The sequence below is a fragment of the Hyperolius riggenbachi genome, chromosome 1 (genome assembly GCF_040937935.1).
Source record: "Hyperolius riggenbachi isolate aHypRig1 chromosome 1, aHypRig1.pri, whole genome shotgun sequence".
NCBI classification, from domain to species: Eukaryota; Metazoa; Chordata; class Amphibia; order Anura; family Hyperoliidae; genus Hyperolius; species Hyperolius riggenbachi.
Genome location: NC_090646.1, coordinates 264705717 through 264729669, shown reverse-complemented (window position 1 = coordinate 264729669; position 23953 = coordinate 264705717). Strand labels below are relative to the sequence as shown.

The 23953-nt window shown below is 39.3% G+C and overlaps 1 protein-coding gene across 7 annotated transcripts in view; it reads right to left on the bottom strand.

Moving 5' to 3' along the window:
- The window catches only part of MAPK10 (mitogen-activated protein kinase 10), a 385550-nt gene that overhangs the window by 74083 nt on the left and 287514 nt on the right, over window positions 1–23953 (bottom strand). For all 7 annotated transcript variants that reach the window (XM_068233492.1, XM_068233489.1, XM_068233488.1 and 4 more), the window contains 4 exons: window positions 19351–19409; window positions 16387–16525; window positions 14995–15160; window positions 9553–9624 (listed from right to left, as the gene is read on the bottom strand). In XM_068233492.1, coding sequence (XP_068089593.1) covers window positions 9553–9624; window positions 14995–15160; window positions 16387–16525; window positions 19351–19409 — 436 coding nt within the window. The remainder of the gene's footprint in view (window positions 1–9552; window positions 9625–14994; window positions 15161–16386; window positions 16526–19350; window positions 19410–23953) is intronic.

Here is a 23953-nt window from a genome sequence, read left to right as displayed (position 1 = left end):
GAGCTTCTAAGAAAGTTTTCAGTTGTTACACAAAAATGTAACAACATTGGAATGTAAACAAAGATACTGTTATCACCAGTCTGGATGCGGATTTGAAGCTGAATAGCCTTTCCATAGCAGGACAAGGTGCTGTGATTAACCGTTTCAATAATGTTCAGCTACAAAAAAATTTCTGGGATAGTAGCTTTAAAGCTGTAAGGAATCTTTTAGAGCAAAGTAGAAATGCTGACTTTCAGAAAACTTTGAGTCTTTAGTAAATCTTGCACTTGGTAAATCCTTTGGATAATATCTGACTGTTAAATGTAAGATCCCATTTAACTGGAGACCTAACCTTGACTTGAATGCTCATATTAAACGTCTTATCTCTGATCATCTATATTCAGCAGCTGTTCAGCGTTTACAAATTCATTAAACAGTTTGTTTATTTAAAAAATTCTCAGTTTAGTAAGCTGCCAGATATAATTACATTGGCAGTGCCTTTCCTATTGACTTATCAGATCCTATATAAATTTTAAAAGAGAAAAGCCGAGGCACTTCACAGCCGTAAGCATACTGATAATGGGTAATGATGTCTACAAGGCACAGAAAGATGCTGTGCTCCGAATGCAATTTCCATTCATTTCCTCTAATACTAAAGGTTTCTACATGTTATGATCTGTTAGGATAACAGAACTGAAATGGAAGCTTGCTGAGCTGCTCCTCCTCCTTCTCTGTCATCTGTATTTCTGCGAGTCTAATTTAATAAGACAGAGTAAAGAAAAATGATGATATGTAACTTCTAGCAACTAGATAGATATTAATGACCGCAATCAGAGATGAATATTGGTTGCTGTGGTTACTGGACTTTGGTTGTGGCCATTTAGTATTAAGGAGGCTTGTTATGACAAAAGATTTGTAAGGCTGCACATATTTCTAATGCTATATACAAGGGCTGTACAGAAATTAATTAGACTCGTATTCCTGTGAGCAGCAAGAAAGTAAAAATGATTCATTATAAAATTATTTAATGTGGAAAGCTGTTTGCCTAAAGAGCAATGCCAAAGTAGCAGATATTCAGCTGACAATAGCGCTATCTTGATGCCTACCTCATTGCAGAGGCTGACAAAACATGGATAATTATTATAGGTTGAGATGAACCATATGCTTCCTGAGGCAGGAGGGTAGTAATATTCATAGGTTTTTAATGGCTGTGTGTGATTATGGTGCCTTGACATGTGCAACTGTCTTGAACTTGGTGTCTGGCTTTGTAGTTGGCAAGGAATCCGTGCATGAGGAACAAAATAGTGGTTGGTGGGAAACCCTTACCTAAAGAAAGTTATCTGCTTCTGCTGGGAAGAAAATGTTCTACGACAACAAAGGAATAGTCATGGAAGATTGACTTCCATGTGGTGAGACCACCAATAGGGACAAGTATCGCGACTACTCATTCCCTTGAGCATTGAAGGTGCAAAAAGGATCCTTGTACCCATCATTGGGACAAGATGCCTTGCAAAAGACGAAAACAATGTATTTACTTCACAATGGTGAAACAAACAGGAAATATGGACACATGCTCACTGTGCCTCTATTCTTGGCCAACCAGATAGCATGTCTGATAAGCAGTGCCGACATGGATTTTTTCAAAAAGGGACACCTAGAAATATTCAGTTGACCGGAGGACATTGCAGTAAAGTAAGTGTGTGTTGGTGCAGGTCCTTATAGGTGAAATCTCACATGGTGGGATTTCAAACCATATTACACAGAAGTCCCACCATGATGGGAACAGAGATCGAGCCATGAAACGGATTCTTTGGAAGCCTGCGGTGCGCACACACACACACACACATACACATATACACACACACACACGCGCGCGCGCGCACACACACATTTTTTTTTCTTCATAGAAGATGAATAGTCGTGCCAGTTTTTCTCTGTTTAACTATTCTCAATTTAGGTTCTGCTGCAATTGATGATGCTGGAATTGTAAAATCCATAAATTCAAGACAATGTCTTGACTGCCATATTAACTACATTTTACATTTACAATGACTAATGTCAACATAAGAAGTCAAATGAAAGTTTGGAAATAATCCATCACCTTTGAATGATAGTCATGAGGGCTTTTTATGATATATAGCTGAAAATACATCCTTAATGTAGCCACTACCTGGTTGTTTTTCAGATGATCCTGGTGAATAGCTAATGTTATACACAGCATTGCCTTTTTAAAGGGAAGGTAATTGCATGTGGTCATTTCCGCTTGTCTGAAATGCAGCATGGACAGTTACTTCTGGATAGTGGGCTTAGCCATGCAATCCATTCTTATACATTAACATTCAGGCAGTGTTGATCACTGCTTGTGTTTTCTTTTTAAAACATAAATATGATTAGTAAAAACTGAAGATAAACATAATTTCAGAGAATCAACAAGCTGATACAAAATTAATTTCTAACACATGCAAACACTTCCATCAGTATGTGTTGCTTGGTTGTAGCTGAGGGACGCATCTGTATGATCTCCTGCACAGAACTATCATTCTAAAGATCAAGCCCTGATCCTTATGGGTGACAGTTATCAGCAGTGGTTAAAATAGCTTCACTTTCTTTCTTAGAAAATGGAAAACATTTATTTATAGATAAAGTGAAAACTAAGGAGAGATATTCTTCAAGAAAAGTTTTCTTCAATAATGCTTCATACTCAACGCTTAGGAAGATGCTTTTAAAACCAGAAGGGATCACATATTAACTTGTTTGTATATGAATGTAACTATAATAGAAGTTCTGCTTAGCAAATAATATTCTACATATAGTATGTAGTTGAAATTATATGAGCCATTCAGTTGATTTGTGCAGGTAGAAACGAGTTTCCCTTCATCTCTCTTCCAGATGACAGCCGTTATTATCTTGCACTTTGTCATGTGATTAATACCTAGAAACCCAATTGGCAATACATGCCTTAGAGTCAAAAATGAAATAAAAATGTGCAAAGGAATGTCTTGATGAGGGTTAAATTATAGTAGTAAAGGGAAATCAAGATGAGAGAAATAGCCTTACAATATCACAGAGTGGAATTTAGAATCAAATGCAAAAAAGAACACAAAAGTAAGCCAAGCTGCAAGCATTGATGTGAACCATGAAACATACATAGCACCTGCAAAGCCATCAGCCCTGCAAGATATAGCACTGCATATATGACTGTTACCAAAGATTTCAAAATGTGATGGGATTTTGCAAAGCAGGTCATAATCAAATCATACAGTAAAAACCACCTGAGCTGAAATAAACAGTGTTCCAACATAAAAGCTTTTAATGTCATTTAATGTATATTGTCCATGATTCACTAGTTTGGTGGTGACTCAATGTTTTCAACTTCTAGCTACCGTAATTAGCCTTCATGATTTATAAATACATACCTTCCAACCTAGCGCTCTTAGATAGTGACTATTACAGGAAAACTAATGAAGCTAGTAGACTGTAGAATGATTGAGATTCTGAGAATGAGCAGGAAATACAATGGAAAAGCTTTCTGCAACCTCCTAAAGAAGAAAATGTGAGAGAGTAATATGTTCAACTAAGAAACACTCATAACTATACAAGAAGAAGTCCAAGCATAGTGCTCTGTTGTTGCTCAGCCACTCGGGTAACTAAAAAGTCACTTATTGAGACTGCTAGCAGTTCCTATTACTAAGTGAGTCCCATGACCATATCACTCTAAACAAGTACATGTTTTGAAAATGGAACAGCATTCAAATGTGATGCTCTAATAAAAAATGTTCTGTCTTTAACAGATCATCAAGCCTGGTTGGCAACTCATAAATTAATGGGTACTATTCCGTTAGCCGGGCGCAACAGAGCTAAGTAATGTACCGATTCATGTTTTTACTGGCCATCTCGCTGCAGCCAAATGTATCAAAAGTTAGTTAATTGAATTAAATTAAGCCAGCGGCAATGTAACAGATGAAGCCACCGGCTTCGTCTCTCTCTCCTCCCCCTGCCTCTCTCCTATAGAACACTGAGAGCCGTGGGACACGCGTGTCCCCGAGAGTCGTTCGTCGCACGAAACAAGCAGAGCGGGGAGGCTGCAGACATTGCTTCTGCCAGCACCGGCTCTGCAAGAACGAACGGCAGGATTCCCTGCCACGACGAACGACTCTGGGGGACAGTCGTGTCCCCGGATGCCAGTATTGTATAGGAGAGAGGCAGGGGGAGGAGAGAGAGCCGAAGCCGGCGGCTTCATCTGTTACATTGCCACCGGCTTAATTTAATTAAATTAACTCACTTTTGATACATTTGGCCGCAGCGAGACAGCCAGTAAAGACACAGAATCGGTACATTACTTAGCTCAGTTGCGCCCGGCTAACGGAATAGTACCAATTAATGAATATGTTGAGAAAAATTAATTTATATTACACCAAGTTACTTTCATCCAGTTACCATCTTTCTGTTTAAGTAGCATTTGCCAGGTAAAGAGCTTAGCACTGACTTGTGCAAACAAGTTCAGTTTTTACAAATGTTGAACTGAAAGAACTTCAGTTATTAATGGCTATGTAAAGGAACCTCAATCTGAACCCCTAACTTATTTTGATATTGAAGTTCTATAAGTAAGACATGGCAGTTTTCCCTGAATATTCATATTAATTGATTCTTTGAGATCTGTAACTATGCTACGTGTCGGACTGACAGGTATCTAATCTGCTGCCTGAACTTGTTAGTAATGCACAATATTGTTAAGATGTACAGATACTACGAGTCATTTTAAGCTACCAGTATCTGTGAGAATGAAACTAAAGACGTTTTAAGTGACCTTGACCAGTAAGGAGCAGTTAGGTCTCGGTATAAAGTAAGTAGGCTCACTGGGGTATTTTTAGCCTGACAGGAGGTAAAATACAAATAAATAAAAGGATTAGAACAATCTCAGGATGGTAAAACATTCCTGTTTTTGCCATTGCAGGGTTTTATACATTCTTTCATCCAGGGCTGTGGAGTCAGAGTTGTGGAGTCAGAATCAGAGCAATTTTGGGTTCCTGGAGTCAGAGTTGGGAAAAAATGTACCAACTCTGACTCCTAATAAATTTAAACTGTAATTAAAAGAGAAACTATGGCAAAATATTCAATTTCTCAGATAACCGTCATCATAAATAACTTATATATACAGTAATAGCTGTGCTTAGTCCACAAAAATGCAATAAACTGATAAAAAAACAAGTTGCTTTTGCTGCTTCAATAAAGCAGTCACCGTATTTTTAAAATCCTCTGATTGTGACATAGGAATATCTGATGTGGACATAGGAATCATTTATATATAATAAATGCCATCCTTGCTGTAAGAATAAAGCCTGACATGTACTTGTGTCACTAGAAGGGATGTCAATGAGATGCAAATAATTCTGCGTTGATGCAGGTTTATGCAAATTTTGTATACAAATGTATGCACTCCCTTTGCTCATGAAATCAATTAATTTGATATGTTGTTATGTTTGGGGTTGGTGACTTCAAATTAAGTTACACAGTACTATACATATGCACTTTTCAGAGATGTTGTGAATGTTGTCCACACTGAATGCAGAGGTGTCGATCAACTGTAAACCTGGTTCAGATTGTGCATGAAGAATGTGTAATAGAGGAATAATCCTCATTCTCCTACAGAGTACCTGCACATCACACTTTGATGTACCCACAGTTAGATTGCCTAGGGCCTAATTGATCTTTGTTCCTGTCTGCACCCTCTACAAGTACTCTTACCACGGACTAGTTTTGATTTTTTTATTTAACAGCTACTCTACAGATATATTCTAAGTTTAGTTAAAGTGCATCTCTGGTGTACATTCAAAAAAAAAAAAAACACAGAGGTACGCTAATGCTAAAAGTTAGAATGTCCCAACATATTGCTTGTTTAATTAGATTCACTGGAATCCCGTATCAGCTGGGTTTCGGTGCATAGATCTGCCCCCTTGTAGAAAATAGCCCTGGGTTTTTCTATATCAGATATAGCAAAGGTAAAGGCTTTTTTCTGCCGGAGTATTATTATACAGATGACATTCTGGGGCATTCAAGTTGGCAATGACAGGTTGGGAAGGCTTACAGGGTAGAGTGTCAGCTAACTAGCCAGGAGCTTTTTTGTTACTAAAAGCAGATGCCATCTTAATATAGAGTTAAATTCCTAAGCTTTTGCAGTGATAAAATGCCTTTTATATTACAAATGTTCAATCAAAAAGACTGTTATATGCAAATCAGAGGAGTAGGAGTCAATGGAATCATAAACTGCGGAGTCAGAGTTGGAGTTGGATGATTTTTGTACCGACTCCACAGCCCTGTTTTCATCAGTTGCTGTGCTATTAAAGTGGTTGGCCATAGAAGTAGACACTGTACATGATTTGTATACCAGGATTAAATTATAAAGTTCTATATTAATTAGTATCACAAATCTGAGTAAACACATTTTCTAAGTTAAGTAGCGCCTAGTTTGCTACTTGAATAGTCCTGTCTGCTACATAATTTGAGAATTTAAAAAAATCATCATAGAAAACGAGGAACCTGAAACAGTAAAGATTTTGTAAGACTGATGAAAACAAAATGAATCGTTATTATTAGAAGTTAGAGGTTTTTTTTAAGAAATGAAAACGTGAAGACAATGCTGTATAGGTGCACATTATACCAACAAAAACTGCTGAAAGGTTGTAATGTTAGTATTACAAGTATTAATATGAAAATTACAACTCTGTCCAGGTTTCACATATTAAATGCAAATTATCAGTAAACAGAAAAAACGTTGTCTTTGTGAAAATGAATTTATCTTTTTGTAAGTGTTATCTGTTTGTACCGATATGCATGGAGTTGTGATGCAGGTTTTGGGTTTGTTATATGGGATACATGTAGAAAATATTGACCAGCTGAAAGAATTTCCCAGTTTGCTTTAGGCTAGTTTCACAGTGTGTTTTCCATTGGGTTCCCTGTAACAGCAGAAAAGCAACAGGAAAGTGCAGTGAAGTATACTGCCCACGCAGAGGGTGCCCCCCGAGCAGAGGCTGGTACTGAACCAGAGTGGCTTGAGAATATCTACCAGTTTTAACTTTCGGTTCATTGTGGTTGCGGTTGGCACTTTTTCTCTCTTTCTTATGTTCACAAGATGTCATATAATGAGTGTGGAAAGGAGTAGATGTTATGTGTGGGCTTAATTTCTGCAAAGGACCCAATGTAGGAGCAGTAGATGTGTCTACTTCCCGGGGCTTTCATGTCAATCTACACTGGGGCATGAGGGAGCAACACGGCAGCAGCACTTGGAAGCATATAGCAAACAACACTGACTGTTTATGCTGCTTATGCTCAGAAATTGACTTGAGTATGAAATTAAACGATGAATGTACTGTATTTCCTCCAGTTTATCCATCTGGGATGGAAAGGATGACATTACAATACATTATTTTTCAGAAGATTGTGGTTTACTTTACAGGATTCTTCTAAAAAAAAAAAGAACAACACCAAAAACTGTTATCTAGATGGTTCCTTTGGGCCTAACTAAACATAAGCAGGTCATAAATGAACCGTTGTTCCTGCACTCACCCCACATAGATGAACTAGTATCTATGGATTTAGAAACGAATACAATTAGAACAAATAGCAAAGCTTAGTGGGGAAAGAGGCCAGACTGTGTGGGAGCCTAGCTCATACACATTATTCAGATTATTCAACTGAAAGTTAACTTGTAGTTAAGATCATTCTCTACTTTGACAGCCATGGGATGCCAGAGTAAATGTGTAATGTGACGACATGAATTATTCTTGTCCTGTAGGACACTTCATGCATTTCCTGTGTCTACATGAGGTTCAGATATTAAAAGCATGGTTCAGAAGACCCAGTGCCTTCATGAATAACGTCAACCGTATCAAACTATTTTTTCTTAGATACTTTCCAAACCTTACTTCATAGAAACCATATATTCCATACTCTGCATTAACAATGGACAAAAAGAATAGATCGCCTGCATGCAAGTTGAGATAAATGGCTAAATATCAATAGGCAGTGCATTTTCCTGGGCTGTATGCATTCTAAATCAGCGACTTTGGTACAACAGTTGATCACTTTTATCAGGATAATTTTTCTCAGCTGTGCCAATCATTTTCAGATGAAGGGTAAACCTTTTGCAATTTGTGATGGCAATAAATGCATATAACTACTTTGTGCCGTAGGTTTAAGGGTTCAAATGCCTGCATGAGCGTGTGCATGTGTCCTTTAGGCCTAGTTCACATTAGGCAATGCATATGGCCATGCGTTCGGGACGCAAGTGCACCTGATCGCACGGCATCCGCATTGCCGTGTGTTGCGCTGCTGATTCTATTCATTCCATTGAATGGGATCAGCAGTGGTCTCTATGCACTTCTGATGTTCTTGCTGATCGCATACTATAAGCGCTGCCAAAATGCGCATGGCAGCGCGTACAGTGTGAACGAAACCTTAGCAGGATCATTGGAAAAGGTGCACAATAATGATGATTAAAAATGATCATTTTGCGGGAAGTAGTTAAACACCTTCTGGGTTAAGTGTATCTTCCTTTATAATATTTAACTGATATGGCTATATGCATTTAACTTACAAGCTGAAAATCTAACTGTAAGGGTCCATTTCCACTACAGAATTGACTTTAACTATGAGAATTTGCATGGAAAGTTTCACATGGAAAAAAAATGAATGAATATGACATCTTTCTCCTCCATTGCTTCCTTTGCAAACAATACATACATTTTCACATTTCCCTTGCAGAGCTATTGAGAATGATTATGCGCAATTTCGATGCAGACTAGTGGGGCATACGAAAAAATGTGTCAGTTTTTCTCCACAGTAGAAAGAAAATGAAAATGTGCATGTAATGGAAACAATCCCATTGACTTTCCCGAACATGTGAAAATGCAGACATTTACATGTAGTGGAAACGAGCTCTAAGGGGGCTTTAATTAAAACAGTAGGCAACAGAATTAGTGCTTTACAGCTAAAAATATAACCGTCATATTTTTGGGTCTCTTCCATCTGTTTTTTTTTTTTTTTCATTAAATAAAAGTAACTAGTGTTGATGTTCTAATTTGGCAATACATGGTTCTGAACCCAACACAAGCATTCAGCACCATTTCACAACAGAACCACAGGATGGGGTACATTTAGCTCCAATATTTCCTACTTTCCAAGTGAGGAAATATTGGAGTGAAATAAAACACACCCCTTCCTGCTATTCTGTGCTGAATGGTGCTAAATGATGCTGAATGCGTGTGTTGGGTTCTGGACCATGATGGTGCAGAATTCGAACCCCACACTAGCTGATCATTTTAATTACAACTTACACCCCCGTGTCAAGTGGTACTGAGTCTAGTATATTTGTGTTATACTCTGCTATTCCCTTTTATGTACAGAATTTGCATGTTACTTATATCAATCTTTCTTATCACATGATATTATTATTCAGAGAGTTAGTATACAGAGACAAATTATATGGTGGTTAGTTAATAATCAGACATTTAAGCTTGATAAGTTGGAAGGTATGTTTCTGTGTATAAACTGAAGTTCTGGAACAGACAAGGATACAGTCCCTTCCTGGAAAGAGGATCTTGTGGCGGACCATTTCTCCCATAATGCATCCCACAGACCAAATATCCACTAGAAGTGCAGAAACAAGGCCATTAAGACGTGGAAAGAGGAAAAAAAAGCAAGGTTAGCAAGGAGGGTCAATTCCTGAAGCGTGTTGGGGGGGAAGCAGATTAGATGGCATAAAATCATGTTATCCCCACCCTAACAAATCAATAGGAAGAAATATTGCACAACACTTTTGAAAACTGGTTGATTAAACATGTAAATCACCCCCACAGTAATCAATCTGGATTCCACCTTGGTCTTCAAGACTCTACTATAAAAAATGCCACAGATTGCTATGGCTCTCACAACTATGGTCTTTTAAACACATTTTCATAAGTGTTAGTGCCCACTTGGAATTAAAGAAGAAAAAGCAATGTGACAGCGGCAACATAGCAGCTTAAAGTAAAAGAACTGTTAAATAAAATACCCATTTCAGCAAAACAGGTGAGCAGATTTTAAATGCCACCTTGCAATTGTATAGATGGGGATAAGTAGAAACCAAAGAGGATGAAGTTACTGAAGATGACAGTCAGAAATTAAGCTATAAGGTGCCGTAGAATGGTGGATGTCAAAGGATCTTCACAAGGACAGATCATTTTAGGAATTCATTTATAATGAATCGGGTTAGGAGAAAATAAATGAGGGTTGTGATGGAAAGTGCAGGGCAGCTTAATTTCAATCAAGTCACACTCTTCTAGTATTTGGTTAGTGTGCTAAAACTTTTTATGGAAATAAGAAGCAGATGAATGTGTATAAAAACTTCTATCCTAGCTTAGTAATCACTAGATATGAAGTAGGAAGCATCCCTTAACGTGCATGAAAATACATAGTAATAGGTCAGTGTGTACATAGTGAGAGTATTAGGTACATGCACTGAGCCACGTTCCCAATACTGAGCTATGTTCATGTTAGGTGCCAGTCTTCATGATCTGCTGACTGGTGGCTGGGCACAGTGACTCAGCCTCCTGTGCTCTAGTTTATCATGCAGAGTTCCTGAGTAGCAACCCTCTCCCACAAGTCAATGAAAACGTAAAGCCAATCAGCCACATGTAGTTGGAACTCTTTATTCAGTCAGCGGTCAGCGGTTCACCGGGGCCAACCCTTAAATAACTCATATGGGATAAATGAGCCTATAAGCCCTGATTGAAATTAACTTTTCTCCAGAGATTTCTCACAGGAGATGTTTTGTCATCTTATCAACAAAACACATCTTCAACACTTAGCAAATACTAATATAATAGGTAAATAAGTAATAGTACAGTTAAAGGACCACAATTGAAACATTTTAAATACATGAAAATATATAAATATAAAGTACATTTCTCCCAGAGTAAAATGTGCTAGAATTTATGTTTCCCTTATTTTGCTGTCACTTACAGTAGGTAGTAAAAATTTGACAAAACGGACAGGTTTTGGAATAGCCCATTCCTCATGTGGATTCTCAGGGTTTTCTTTATCTTCAAAAGCACTCAGTGAATGGTAGCTGCTTAGTCCAACTGCCAGAATTGTGTGCAAACAGGTGGTGGTGGTGTGTGTGTGGGGGGGGGGGGGGGGGGGACTGCATCTTTGTATGGATCCTGTTCATCCTTTTCAGGAAGTGTTTTTGTAGAGAATAAATTAAATACTGAGAATCCCCCATAAGGAGATGAATTTGTCAAAAACCTGTCAACTCCATCAGAATTCTACTAACTACTGTGGGTGACAGCACCATAGTGGAAAAGTAATGTATAGCTCATTTAAGCTCATTTTATTCTGGAAGAAACATACTTCTTATTTGTGTGTGTTTACATTTTAAATTTTACAATTTTTCACGATTGTGGTCTTAAAGAAAATTTGGGACTAGCTATTTTGTGGACTTTTTTTCTTGTTGGAGAATATAAATGATAAGGTGTAAAAAATATATCCCGTAAGAAAACACAGCAGAAAAGGTAATTGAGTGAGGGCCAAAAGCTTTCACTATCTATCTTAAAAGGAATCTATCACCAGAATAAACCACAGACATGGAGCAGTTCAGTAATCAAATAGCTGGGCACATTTCTCATAATATTGTGACTTTTATTAGCACAGAAAGTATAGAATAGATGTAAAGAAAGGCAATACTATAAAAATACAGAAGTGGCTATTCGTGATGTTCTACTGAATAATGCTTCTCTTCTGAATTAGGTTTTCTAAAGGGCATGCATGGTACACAGCAGTACTGTACACGGCAGCACTTGGTATTGGAAACTTTATTTTATTAAATATGAATAAAAGCTTCCACACAGAAATGTCCATGGCTGCAAAGCACAGTATTGCCCGAAGCCTGAGCCCACTTTGAATGTAAGCCACAAAAACATAACTGTAAAGGTCCTCTGAACCTCAGTGTACTCTTGAAGATCCTCTGGACCTATGGATCCTGAAACTAATATAACTTGTCTTAGGGCCGCTCACACTTCTGTGAAAAATGCTGCATTTACCAGAACACAGTTAAACGCAAAGACAGATGGTAAATGCATCCTATGTTATCAAAAGGCTGCGTTTACATTCTGCAAATGCACAACGCAATCGCCAGACTGCAAATGCAAAGTCCCGACCTGCTGCATTGTTCTGAAGCAAGAACGCAAATGCCGGACCACAAACACAAATTGGACCCAATGGAAGCCATCCGTTCTTACTAGACTTCTCGCTGCTTGAAAAACACATACCTGTCCCATGGAAGTTCAGCGCCACCGTCCCCTTCCTGTCCTGTCCCCACTCATCCCGGAGAACAAGAAGCATAGAGCTTCCTGTTGGTTTGCAAAAAAAAAAAATAATAATAATGGGAAGCCTCCTATTACAGAGAAAAATCTCACTGATTCATGTGGACCAATGACAATGCTCCCTGTTGCTAGGTAGGTTTCACATGTTTTTTGTTTTACAAACCAACAGGAAAAGCGGCGCAGGTACAGGCAGATGGGTGAGTGGACAGGATGGGACGACACAAATACAATAGCCAGTGTAAAAGTGAATCTGCTGTAGATGCGCTTGCTGCACCATTTATGCATACGTTGCATTTGCAGTGTAGTGTGAACCCCACTTTACTTCTGTAATACAGAACCGACAGGTTTTGGGCCAGTCCATCTCCTCATGGGGGATTCTCAGGGCTTTCTTTGTTTTCAACAGCATTTCCTGAACAGCAGTTGCAAAGTCTAACTGACAAAATAGTGTGCAAGTGATTAGGGAGGCCGGCTGGTCTCTTACTATTTTGGCAGTTAAATTGCTGTTCTGGAAATGCTGTTGAAAACAAAGAAAACCACGAGAATCCCCCATGAGGAGATGGACTGGCCCAAAACCTGTCGCTTCTGTCAGTTTTTAACTGTGTACTTTTTTCCCGATAGTGGTTCTTTAAGAAAAAAAAAAGCTGATGTGACATATCATGTTATTGAAAATAACACTTATTTTTATAGATGATAAAATTAAACCACTTTGTACATGGAGGTCAACAAATAACTGTCTATATTTCCTAGAAAAAGATGGTGTCACCCACTAATTATGAACTGCTAATTGCCCAGTAACTGCGGCATGCATATAAAAACAAAATAATTTGCACATTCTCTCCTCCTTGCAGCACTGTGCTCTTGCTTCTTATGTGACATATTCCCTTTAAGCTATCAAATGTGACATTTATTAGGGAAAGGGCAGGTGAGTCACACTTGACACACATCTTTGATTATGATTGATCATGATTACAGATGAGCGGCGGTGCCATACTGAAAAGTACATTCAGTTCTGTACTTTCAATAACATCTGGTGCTTAATGCAGCTCTAATTCTGTGTTCTATTGATGTCTGCCCTCATATCTGTGTTCACAATATAATAGATTTAAGAGCTATGAAGCACTGTGTCCTTCTCTGGACTATGTAAAGAGCAATGATGATCTCTTAGTTCAGTACAGTGTATTTCACTAATGCAGTCACTTTTTTTTTTTTTTTTATAAAAACAATGCAACATAAATGCTATGGGTTGCTATAGTTTACACATATTTCTTTAAGCTAAGTGTTAGTGTACTCATATTTAAATCTACCGAATATACTCAAGTATAAGTCTAGAAATTTAGGTCTCACTCACTTAATAAAAGTATAGGGGTCGACTTTTACACAAGGCACGGGCAACTACTGTGTACTATTAGCAACATTTGTAGCAATTTATCCAGTAATAAGTGACACTTTCTTGATAAAGGAAATGCCAAAAAAGCACAGGTCTGAAAGTCCTGGCCACAACAATTAACAAGTAAAGGGGCGGGGGGATACTAGGCTGCAGGAAAAGGAGTGAATAATTGCTGCACTTGGGGGCCTGGAGGAGTTATTGGCTGCACTTAAAGGGACACTTAAGTCAAACAAAAAAATGAGTTTTACTTACCTGGGGCTTCCAATAGCCCGCTGCAGCTGTCCAGTGCCCTCGCCATCTCCCTCCGATCCTCCTGGCCCCACCGGCAGCCACTTCCTGTTTCGGTGACAGGAGCTGACAGACTGGGGACGCGAGTGATTCTTCTGCTGCTATAGCATATATCATATACCATATAGCAGCATAGAGGATGCTAATTTGTCTGGGAACGTGAAGAATCACTCGCGTCCCCAGCCTGTCAGCTCCTGTCACCGAAACAGGAAGTGGCTGCTGGCGGGGCCAGGAGGATCGGAGGGAGACGGCGAGGGCACCGGACAGCTGCAGGGGGCTATTGGAAGCCCTAGGTGAGTAAAACTCATTTTTTTTGTTTGACTTAAGTGTCCCTTTAAGGGACAGGAGGTGTTAATGGCTGCAATATCGTATGCAGTGCTGTCATTAATCCCTCCTGGCTCCCAAGTGCAGCTGTTAATTCTTCTTGGTCCCAAAGTGCAGCCATTAACTTTGCTGGGTAGACCTTTACTTGAGTCAATAAAACATTCCAGCTTAAGAGGGACAAATATTGGAGTCAAAGGTCGATTTGTATTCGAGTGGTACTAAAAATGTCTTAAAATGGAGCCCTGAGCAATAATACTAAATTTTTGTATTATTTTAGACTTGTGCCAGCTGTTGACTGGAGAGCACGGTCCCCAGCTGCCATCTAAGAGGGACACAAGCTGACTCTGAGCTGATCCTTACTGACAGCCACTACATTCCAGGTGAGACCTGTCCTGGATAGGACAGTGTGATTGCAACTTACTGCCAGTCTCAGGGCGCTTTTTGTTTGTTTGTTTTTAGTCAAACAAACCTCAGTCATTCCCCACATCCCTTTCTATTCTTCTGAAGGTCATAAGGGAAGGTGTCCTGCTTACACATTCCAAGTTTTAGCACCACCATGTTCCACTCATTTATGGATGACTGAATACATCAAGTACATATCTTTGCAGTGGCTTCTTTACATCCTGAAGGCAGAGATTGCTAACTAATACAGCCTACCATTTTCCTTGTAGCCCATTCCAAGAATGACTTCCGGTGCTCTGTAATAACGTGTTACTACATAAGGGGTCATCATGAAGCTAGTGCCAGCCGTCCGTGCCAACCCAAAGTCAAGAATCTTCAATGTGCAGTCTGACTTCACAACTATATTACTAGGTTTTAAATCCTGTTTCAGAGACAAAATGCCATTAGTGTATTCCTACTGTAATGTACCCACAAAACATCTTAACATCATCATAAAAACATCAGCACATCTAGCTAAAAAAACAGTACTTATACTTTGAATAAACTTCTTAATGGTGAAGTTAAAAACAGATAGGGTGCTCAAAGGATTTAAATCTTTTGGGGCAGCACGGTGGCGTAGTGGTTAGCTCTCTTGCCTTGCAGCGCTGGGTCCCTGGTTCGAATACCAGCCAGGGCACTATCTGCAAAGAGTTTGTATGTTCTCTCCGTGTCTGCGTGGGTTTCCTCCGGGCACTCCGGTTTCCTCCCACATTCCAAAAACATACGGATAAGTTAATTGGCTCCCCCTAAATTGGCCCTAGACTACAGTACTTACACTTCATAATATAGACATATGGCAATGGTAGGGATTAGATTGTGAGCTCCTTTGAGGGACAGTTAGTGACAAGATATATATATACACTGTACAGCGCTGCGTAATATGTCGGCGCTATATAAATACTAAAAAATAATAATAATAATAAATAAAATAATTTTAACAAACCGCATACAAAAGACTTGGCTGAAACTGCCTGTAGTACTGACAGATAGGGAACACAATGGGCGGATTTATCAAAAACAGGAGCAGAGTTGTTTAAAACATGGAGTAAATGTCCAGATCAAGGATTCTGAACAATTACTCCCCTTTGCACTTGTTTTGCACTAGATTTGCTCCAAGTTATGGTTGCAGAGGCAAGTATAATTTGAAGGGGGTGTTACTATAGGAGAGAAGTCCCTGAAACTGCATTGGGGCAGAGCTGTGGGGGCCTCTGATTTTTTACCCTTTCCTCACTATGATGAGCTTTGGTGGTGGTGGGGGGGTGATTATAATTTGCAAATTTGTTATAATACAACCTCACTTTATATTGCATTTTGATACTGTATATGGCCTAATAAACCTTCTTGTGTGTAAGCATTGATTGCATATACATGAACACATAAATAACTGAGTTCTAGTAAACAATCTAGTAGTCCTAGTAAATCCTTTTTGGTAAATAACCTGTCTAAACAAATATAATACTAATATCATAAAAACAAACGTCACAATAAAATAAATGCCCATTTTAAATATTTTGTGATTTGTTTTTTGGAGGATTACCATAATGGCACATGGTCTTGCAGATAATTTGAACACTTGTGTCCATAGCAAAGAATAATGGAATTACTAACCCTGTGTATTATTCCAGCAGAGTGGAGATGTTTAATGCCACAAAGCATTTGATACAACAGATAAGACATCCTTTCATGGTCAAGTTCCATTTGTATCACCTGGCACAAATTGGCATCCATCAACTCCATTACTAGGTAACTGTAAATAAAAATCAGGAGGTATAGAAATGAAAAATACCTTGCCCTAATCAGTCAGATTACTGGGTTACTTTTACATAGTTTGGTTGGCAAAAAAAAGATATCTGTTAACTTCAACCAATAAAAACAGACCAAAATAATCAATTACATTAGTTTAAATATATGTATATTTTAGTGATATGATTGATGCAGGAAGTATAGTCTCTTAAATAATTTTGTAAATAAATAAGTTGTCATTAGCAAGCTTTAAGGTTTACAAAGAAGAGTATTGGTAAATGAAGGAATAAAGGCACTAGTGAAGAGTGAGATTTATAATTCAAACTTCTTTTTTATTGTTTAAAGGAACTTGAACTGGCATGTGACATAATGAGATAAACATAGCTACATATAGCACTGGCCCTACTAAGAAAATGTATGAAGGTCCTTTTTGTTTTGTTTTTTTTTCATGCACAGCAAGTGTGAAACAAAAAAAACTGTTGATAAAGTTTTAGGGCTTAAATATTTAAAGGATCATTACTTCTGCTTGTTTTGCAATTGGATGAAACAGATTTTATAGTAGATTGTCATGGCTACTGTTTAGAACTCAGTTTAAAAATTGAGCTGTTAAACTGCAAATAAAGAGACTTTATTTTATGTTACTTATGTTCTACTAGTAAAAAGGCCCGCCCGTTAACAAAGGGCGCTGAGCCCAGTATGCGTCCCCCTGCAATGCTAGTAAAGTCACGACCCACTAGCGCATGCATGCATACTTACATTTTAAATAGATTCTAGTAGTGCTTTTATTGCTATCTATAAAAGTCATTATTTGAATGAGTATGCAAAGGATTAATATCTCCCATGATGAAAGTTTAACCTCTTAGGCCTAGTGCACACCAAAACCGCTAGCAGATCCACAAAACGCTAGCGGTTTTGGGTGCGGATGAGTGAGTTTAGTCCCAGTGCACACCGGGCGGATCTTGATGCGATCCGCCGGGTGTTCACCGGCCGCATCCGCATCAGCATCCGCATGGCTAATGTATCTCTATGGGCTAGTGCACACCGGCGGTTTGAGGTTTTAAGAAAACTGCAAACGTGCAGCAAGAGGCACGTTTGCGGCTTGGTAAAAACCTCAAACCGCTGGAGTGCACCAGCCCATAGAGATACATTAGCCACGCGGATTTTCAGGCTGATTCGGCCGGCAGATCCACCCGGTGTGCACTGGGCCTGAATCATAACTGGTAATACTAACCTATCCCCACCCCTTTCCCTTACTTTCCTTATCAATGCCTAGACCTGATACTCAACACAAGTGTTTCTGCACGATCTTTATACCACTGCCGGTAATCCTGGCCTCCACCGCAGGATCGGGGCCTTCCACTGTCAGGCCACTCACTTGATACACTCCACGCTGGCCTCCAAGTGTGGCATACGTCACTTCTGTGTATAGGATACAGTGATCCGCTCGCCGCACTTCCGATACAGTGATCCGCTCGCCGCACTTCCGTCACCCACATTTACCAACACAAACTTGAGTTGGCTGAGCGGAAGTGCGGCGAGCGGATCACTGTATCCTATACACGGAAGTGACGTATGCCTCACTCGGAGGCCAGCGTGGAGTGTATTGAGTGAGCGGCCTGACAGTGGAAGGCCCTGATTCTGCGGTGGAGGCCAGGATTACCGGCAGTGGTATAAGGATCGTGCGGAAACACTTGTGTTGAACTGTAAGTGAACGAATCTCCTGGCATGTAATTTGGTCTTACCTTTTGACTAAGAACCTCCAAAAGCGGGACACTGTCGTAAGAAGTCAATTAGGACGGACTCCTCCTTAATGCAAGGCACTTTTTACCATATATGAGATTATTGGGACAAGTTTCCTATATTAGGACCTTTGTATCCCCAATTTTATTGTCAGTTTTTATTTAGAAGGGCCCTTCTATGGTATGTGTGTAGATGTGGTATGTAGTGAATGAGTGGAGTTGGGAACAATTATTCGCTGTTTGGTTGTAAATTTGCTCTTCATATATTTTGAATAAAGAGTACATCTATAGATAGCGCGTGTTAGACCCACTTGATTGTAATTAATACAGACCAGCCAATCAGAGATATATTTAAAGGAGAAATCTGCTCAACTGGAGAGTTAAAAGGGTCCACTCTTTGTTGTAAAACGGTCAAGGACAGACCACGCGTATAGGAGCTATGAAGAAGGAGTGATTGTAGCTCCTTAAGTTTGACAACATGCCTGTGTCTTTGACCGTTTTCTAACGTGAGAAGCAAAATCCAGTTACTTTTGGGAAATTGATCACAAAATGTAATTCTAGAGCTGATGTTAAAAAATATTTATTTTGGGTTAATTTGGGGAGGGAAATGATTTTATGCTTTATTTGACTCATATTCCATGTACAAGCTGCAATGCACCACCTCTGACCTGCTGCTGCCTCTCAGGTTCTGTCATTTGCAGACAAAGTGCCACTCACAGCATCTTTGGTGTGATGCAGATCCATGCAAGAAATGCTTGTATAAACATTTTGGAGAAGTGGAGACAGGCAACCTGATTTGCGAAGCAGCCACTGAGAAATCCTAAATAGTATTGTATAAATAAAACAAAAGCAATGCAACATAGATCATAAGAAATAAAGCCTGCTTAGCTACATCATAAAAATAAACCAATCTAGCCTTCTTATTCGAATGATGAATAAATCACTGTTATGATGGTGCCATATTTCATGTATTAGGTCTGCTACAAGCACAGCTGCATCCACCAATCAATGCTGTCTTGATTTTATCTAATACAGGAAGGTACCTTCCATTGCCTCTGAAGATTGTTTTAATTTCATCAGAATTACTTACACATCCTGGAACTCCTCAAGAGACTTCTGTGGTGTGAAGACGTTTAATAAACTGATAATCTAAAAAAGAATGGAAAGAAATAGAGGCTTATGGTAAGAAGGTGCAATTAAAGTTTAATTTACAAAATCATTATGCAAAGTAAAATGTAATAACTTGCTGCAGTCTTGCTGAAGAGGAGACACTAGAGACAACTTTTAAGATGACCATAGACATTACAATTTATTCAGGTATGCAATCTGTTTTCAAATATATATTACACTAAACACTTTATCAGAAACATCTGTACACAAACTTATTAATGTAATTATCTAATCCCCCAATCACGTGATAGCAGTGAGTTGAAAAAAGACATACGTCCACCAAGTTCAAACAGCATATATGGTACAACACTAGCCTGCACTCTTACATATCTCAGTTGATTTAGAGGAAGGTCGTAAAAACCATTACAAGGTTTGGACAAATTAGCCCTCAAAGGGAAAAAAAAAGTATTTCCCTGACTCCAGATGGCAATCAGATAAAATCTCTGGATCAACACTGCTGGGAATTACCTATTAATTATAGCCTTAAAGGGGAACTGAAGAGAGAGGTATATGGAGGCTGCCATGTTTATTTCCTTTTAAGCAATACCAGTTGCCTGGCAGCCCTGCTGATCCTCTGCCTCTAATACTATCAGCCATAGCCCCTGAACAAGCATGCAGCAGATCAGGTGTTTCAGACTTTAAAGTCAGATCTGACAAGACTAGCTGCATGCTTGTTTCTGGTGTTATTCAGATACTACTGCAGAGAAATAGACCAGCAGGGCTGCCAGGCAACTGGTATTGATTAAAAGGAAATAAATATGGAAGCCTCCATATACCTCTTACTTCAGTTCCCCTTTAAATGTCCCTCAATGCAAGGAAAGCATCAAAGCCCCCCACCCCCCTTAAATGCAGAAATAGAATCCATTTGTATCGGCGGGTCATTCGTAAGTCGGGGACAACCTGTATACCATAACTACTTTCTGAATAGTATTAGAAGATTATTAGTTATTATGCATTCTCTCCCGGCATACTGGTTATTCCACTTGTTGGCACTGCAGCGTTTTGTCTACTACATATTGTATGTAGTTAGACCTGCAGTGATCAGTAGTGATTAGCAGCAAGTTTCATGCAGCCACTTTACAGCCTCTGTAGGAAAAACAAAATCTACTTTTACATGTTAATGCTGCCAGTCTGGGCTGGTGGTGCAGGCTTTAAAATTCAGACTTGGATGCTGTGTGCAAGGAGGGCAGCAGGACCTCTGTAATAAGTGTACATGTATTCATACTGTTAATGGGTTTGCAATTAAAACATTAGCAAGATACACATGTCCTAGAGAGAGACAACCTGCCACTTTCAAGATGTGTTGCTGGTAATACACAACTGGTTCCTACTTTTGCCTTAATAACATAAACATAGATGTACAGACGCATCCTCTAAGTAGGGTTGTGTCGCTCCTGTGTGCTGGAACTACATCTGATATCAATTCTTTAAGAATTTGGATACACTGCATATATTTCCATAAATCCATTTCTCTCCCTTGCTGCAAGGGTCCTCTTTCCCTTAGTCTCTAGTAGTAAAATCTTCTCCACACAGCTCAACAATGCAAGAGTTTGCTTCTGCAGGACCTACTATTTCCTATGAATATAAATGAAATTACATTTGAGAATGTATCTGTAAATCCCGCAGCACTGGTCTTTCTTCCAGTTCACTGAACACATTTGCTCCGTAAATCCAGGTATTTGCTGTACATTTACAAAGGCTGAGCTTTGTTTTCTTGTGCATGAAAGGAAAGTATAACAGTGCTTTCAGCATGCAGCTGATCAGGAGTTGTTGGCCGAGCTCTTGCCTGCACAATTAAATAAATCTTCATAAATGGAGCTCCAAAATGTACCCAATCATTTAATGCACTCCTTGCCTCTGAGCTTATACAGTGACGGATGCAAAGCAATATAAATAAGGCTTGCAGCTCATAAGAACCAGATTAATTTAGTAGATGTTTCACTGGGCTGCAGTGCAGAAGAGGAGTGGACCTTGCGCTGCAATAGGCATTTGTGTTCCTATTCCTATTTGCAGACTCTCTCCATAGGCTGTCAATGTCACATGACATGCTTGGGGAACGTATGGAGAGACACTACAGCACAGTGATAGGCAGCAGCGACAAAGAGGACCCGCTGCTGGAATAGGTAATTGAGTTTAGCCATGGCTGCTCAGTATATTTAGTACGAGCCATGGGCACTTCTTATTATTAGGTAATAAATAACCTCTTTTAGATAATTACCGTGGAGAAGGTGGATATCTAGGGAGGTTTTCAGATTCCACAAAAGTCATCCTAATATTATTACCCCCCACCCCACACACACACACCACCACCACCTCTTCCTGGGCACTGAAGGTAGGGAAGAGTGTCTTGTTCTAAGCAAGCTCCATGCTTATTATCTCTGAATTCCCAGGCTGCAGAGAAGAGAAGGCGATAATATGGTTTGGAATTTAGAGGAAGTGTTTTTTTTTGCAGAGATAAATATTTTTGGGGATCCATTTGTCAGGTAAAATGCTTCTACATTTTTTGAGTGTGCTTTCATATGTCACAGCTGCAGCAACGCCCGGTGTTCAGCTCAATAGCACTGCAGCCATCATAACTGGCGGCAGGTGAGCTATAGCTGAGGACCACTGGGAGTCATCATGGGTCATGCGCACACATTTTGTGCATCCAGGCAGCCTGGTTGTGTTTAGTAAATCCATAATCGCCATTGTTTGTCTATTGTGGGTTTATCTATTTATTTTAAGTTAATAACCATCAGTACAGTAATGACAGGCAGGTAACCAGAATTTCTGGAACGTCGATAATATCTTTCTACTGATAACTATACTTTAAAATTACCGTTTTTCTGTCTCGTTCATTGAAACAGAATTCAGATTTAAGGGTGAGCATAGTGTGTCTGCACCTTGCTCAACAAACCTTTCTCAGATACAGAGTTATAACAGTAAGCAGCAGTGACCCAACTGCAGAGAACTCCATTTTGTTATGATTGAGAACACTAATATTATTTAGTGCCTTGTCATGTCAAGTCAATATTTAACTCCTATAAGAGATAATGGTGCAAAACTTTGTGGTATACCCTTTATTCTCTGGCATACTACCAGTAAATAAGTAACAATTTCCTGCAAATACTCCTTATAGTTCATAAAGAATTCAACAGTATATTCTTCCATACCCCCAACATTTCAGGATCACTCAAAGGAATCGGTTTTTAATGCAAAACAATTATATACAAAACTAATGCTGTAAAATGGTTACCAAATCAGCATAGATAATTACATTTAGCCAGCTCAATGTCTCATATTATTAGGTATAATTAGAAAAAAAAGCAAAAGCCAGTGGCAGAGATAGTCTGTCAGATATCAGTACAAATCTCAAAACTTTTTCAAGAAGCACTATGACTCTGATGCACTCAAGCCAAAGTGTGCAGAAATCAATTGCAATTCACCAAATGCAGACTACACGTGGTTGCTATAAATAGGATACGTGTGTACGTAATAACCCCTGTAGAGATAATTCAAGCTCTCCAAGCAGGGCTGATGTCATCGTAAATGATAAACAACTGTCAATTGTGTCATATGAAAAGACCCATTCTGATGGCCTAACTTTACTTGCAAACACATCACATACTGTGCAACAACATGAACACAGTAATTGTTGCAACATCAGAGAACTTAGTGAGAAGGGCAATTGCAGAGGTACATAATTATCTTGTTTACTGTGCAACCATGTGTATTATGCATTTAGACACAATGGGCTCTATTCACAAAGCATCACCACTTTCAGTAATGCTTAAAACTGCTGATTTAACCGATCACCTTTCAAAGTTACAATTCACTAAACCCATCACCGCACAGAAAATCACTGTTCCCGACTAGTGAGGTAAATTACCGACTTGTGCGGTAATTACCTCTGGAAATGGCAAGACATGTCAATTCATAAAGATTTCCGCATGTCATTTACCGTGTTCGGTTTATTTTCTCCAGCCCACAGCAGCCGATAACTGGCTCTCCCCTGCTGTCTCTGTGCGGTAACTTGACAGACAGCCTTTGGGCAGAGCCAGACAGCCAATAGGGAGAGCCAGGCAGCCAATAGAGAGAGCCACACAGCCAGCTTCTTCTCACGCTGATTGGATGCGACAGGGATAACGGTGGGTCTTTCACTTTATCAATGCAGAAGAAGCTGACCATTCTGCCGGCATCTCTGCATACCTTTAGATGTGCATATTTGTATTTTAGCACATGGAAGAGTTCCCCGTGGTGGCTACAGCACATCTAAAGGGATGACCGATATGCACAGTCCGGAAAACCTCTGAGTCATACATAATCTCCTTGCCTGCCTGCTGCCCTGCTAGAAGGCTGGTAAGTGACACTTACCGGCCAGGACTTCATGAATTGAGGCATGTTTGTTCGGTAAATTACCAAACTTCTGCCTCATGGGGGAAAACGTTTGTGAATTTGGGAAAAAAAGTGTAAAATACTGCTGGAGGCATTTTACCGTCCAAAATGCTTTTACCAAACTGCTGACTGTAAATAGAGCCCATTAT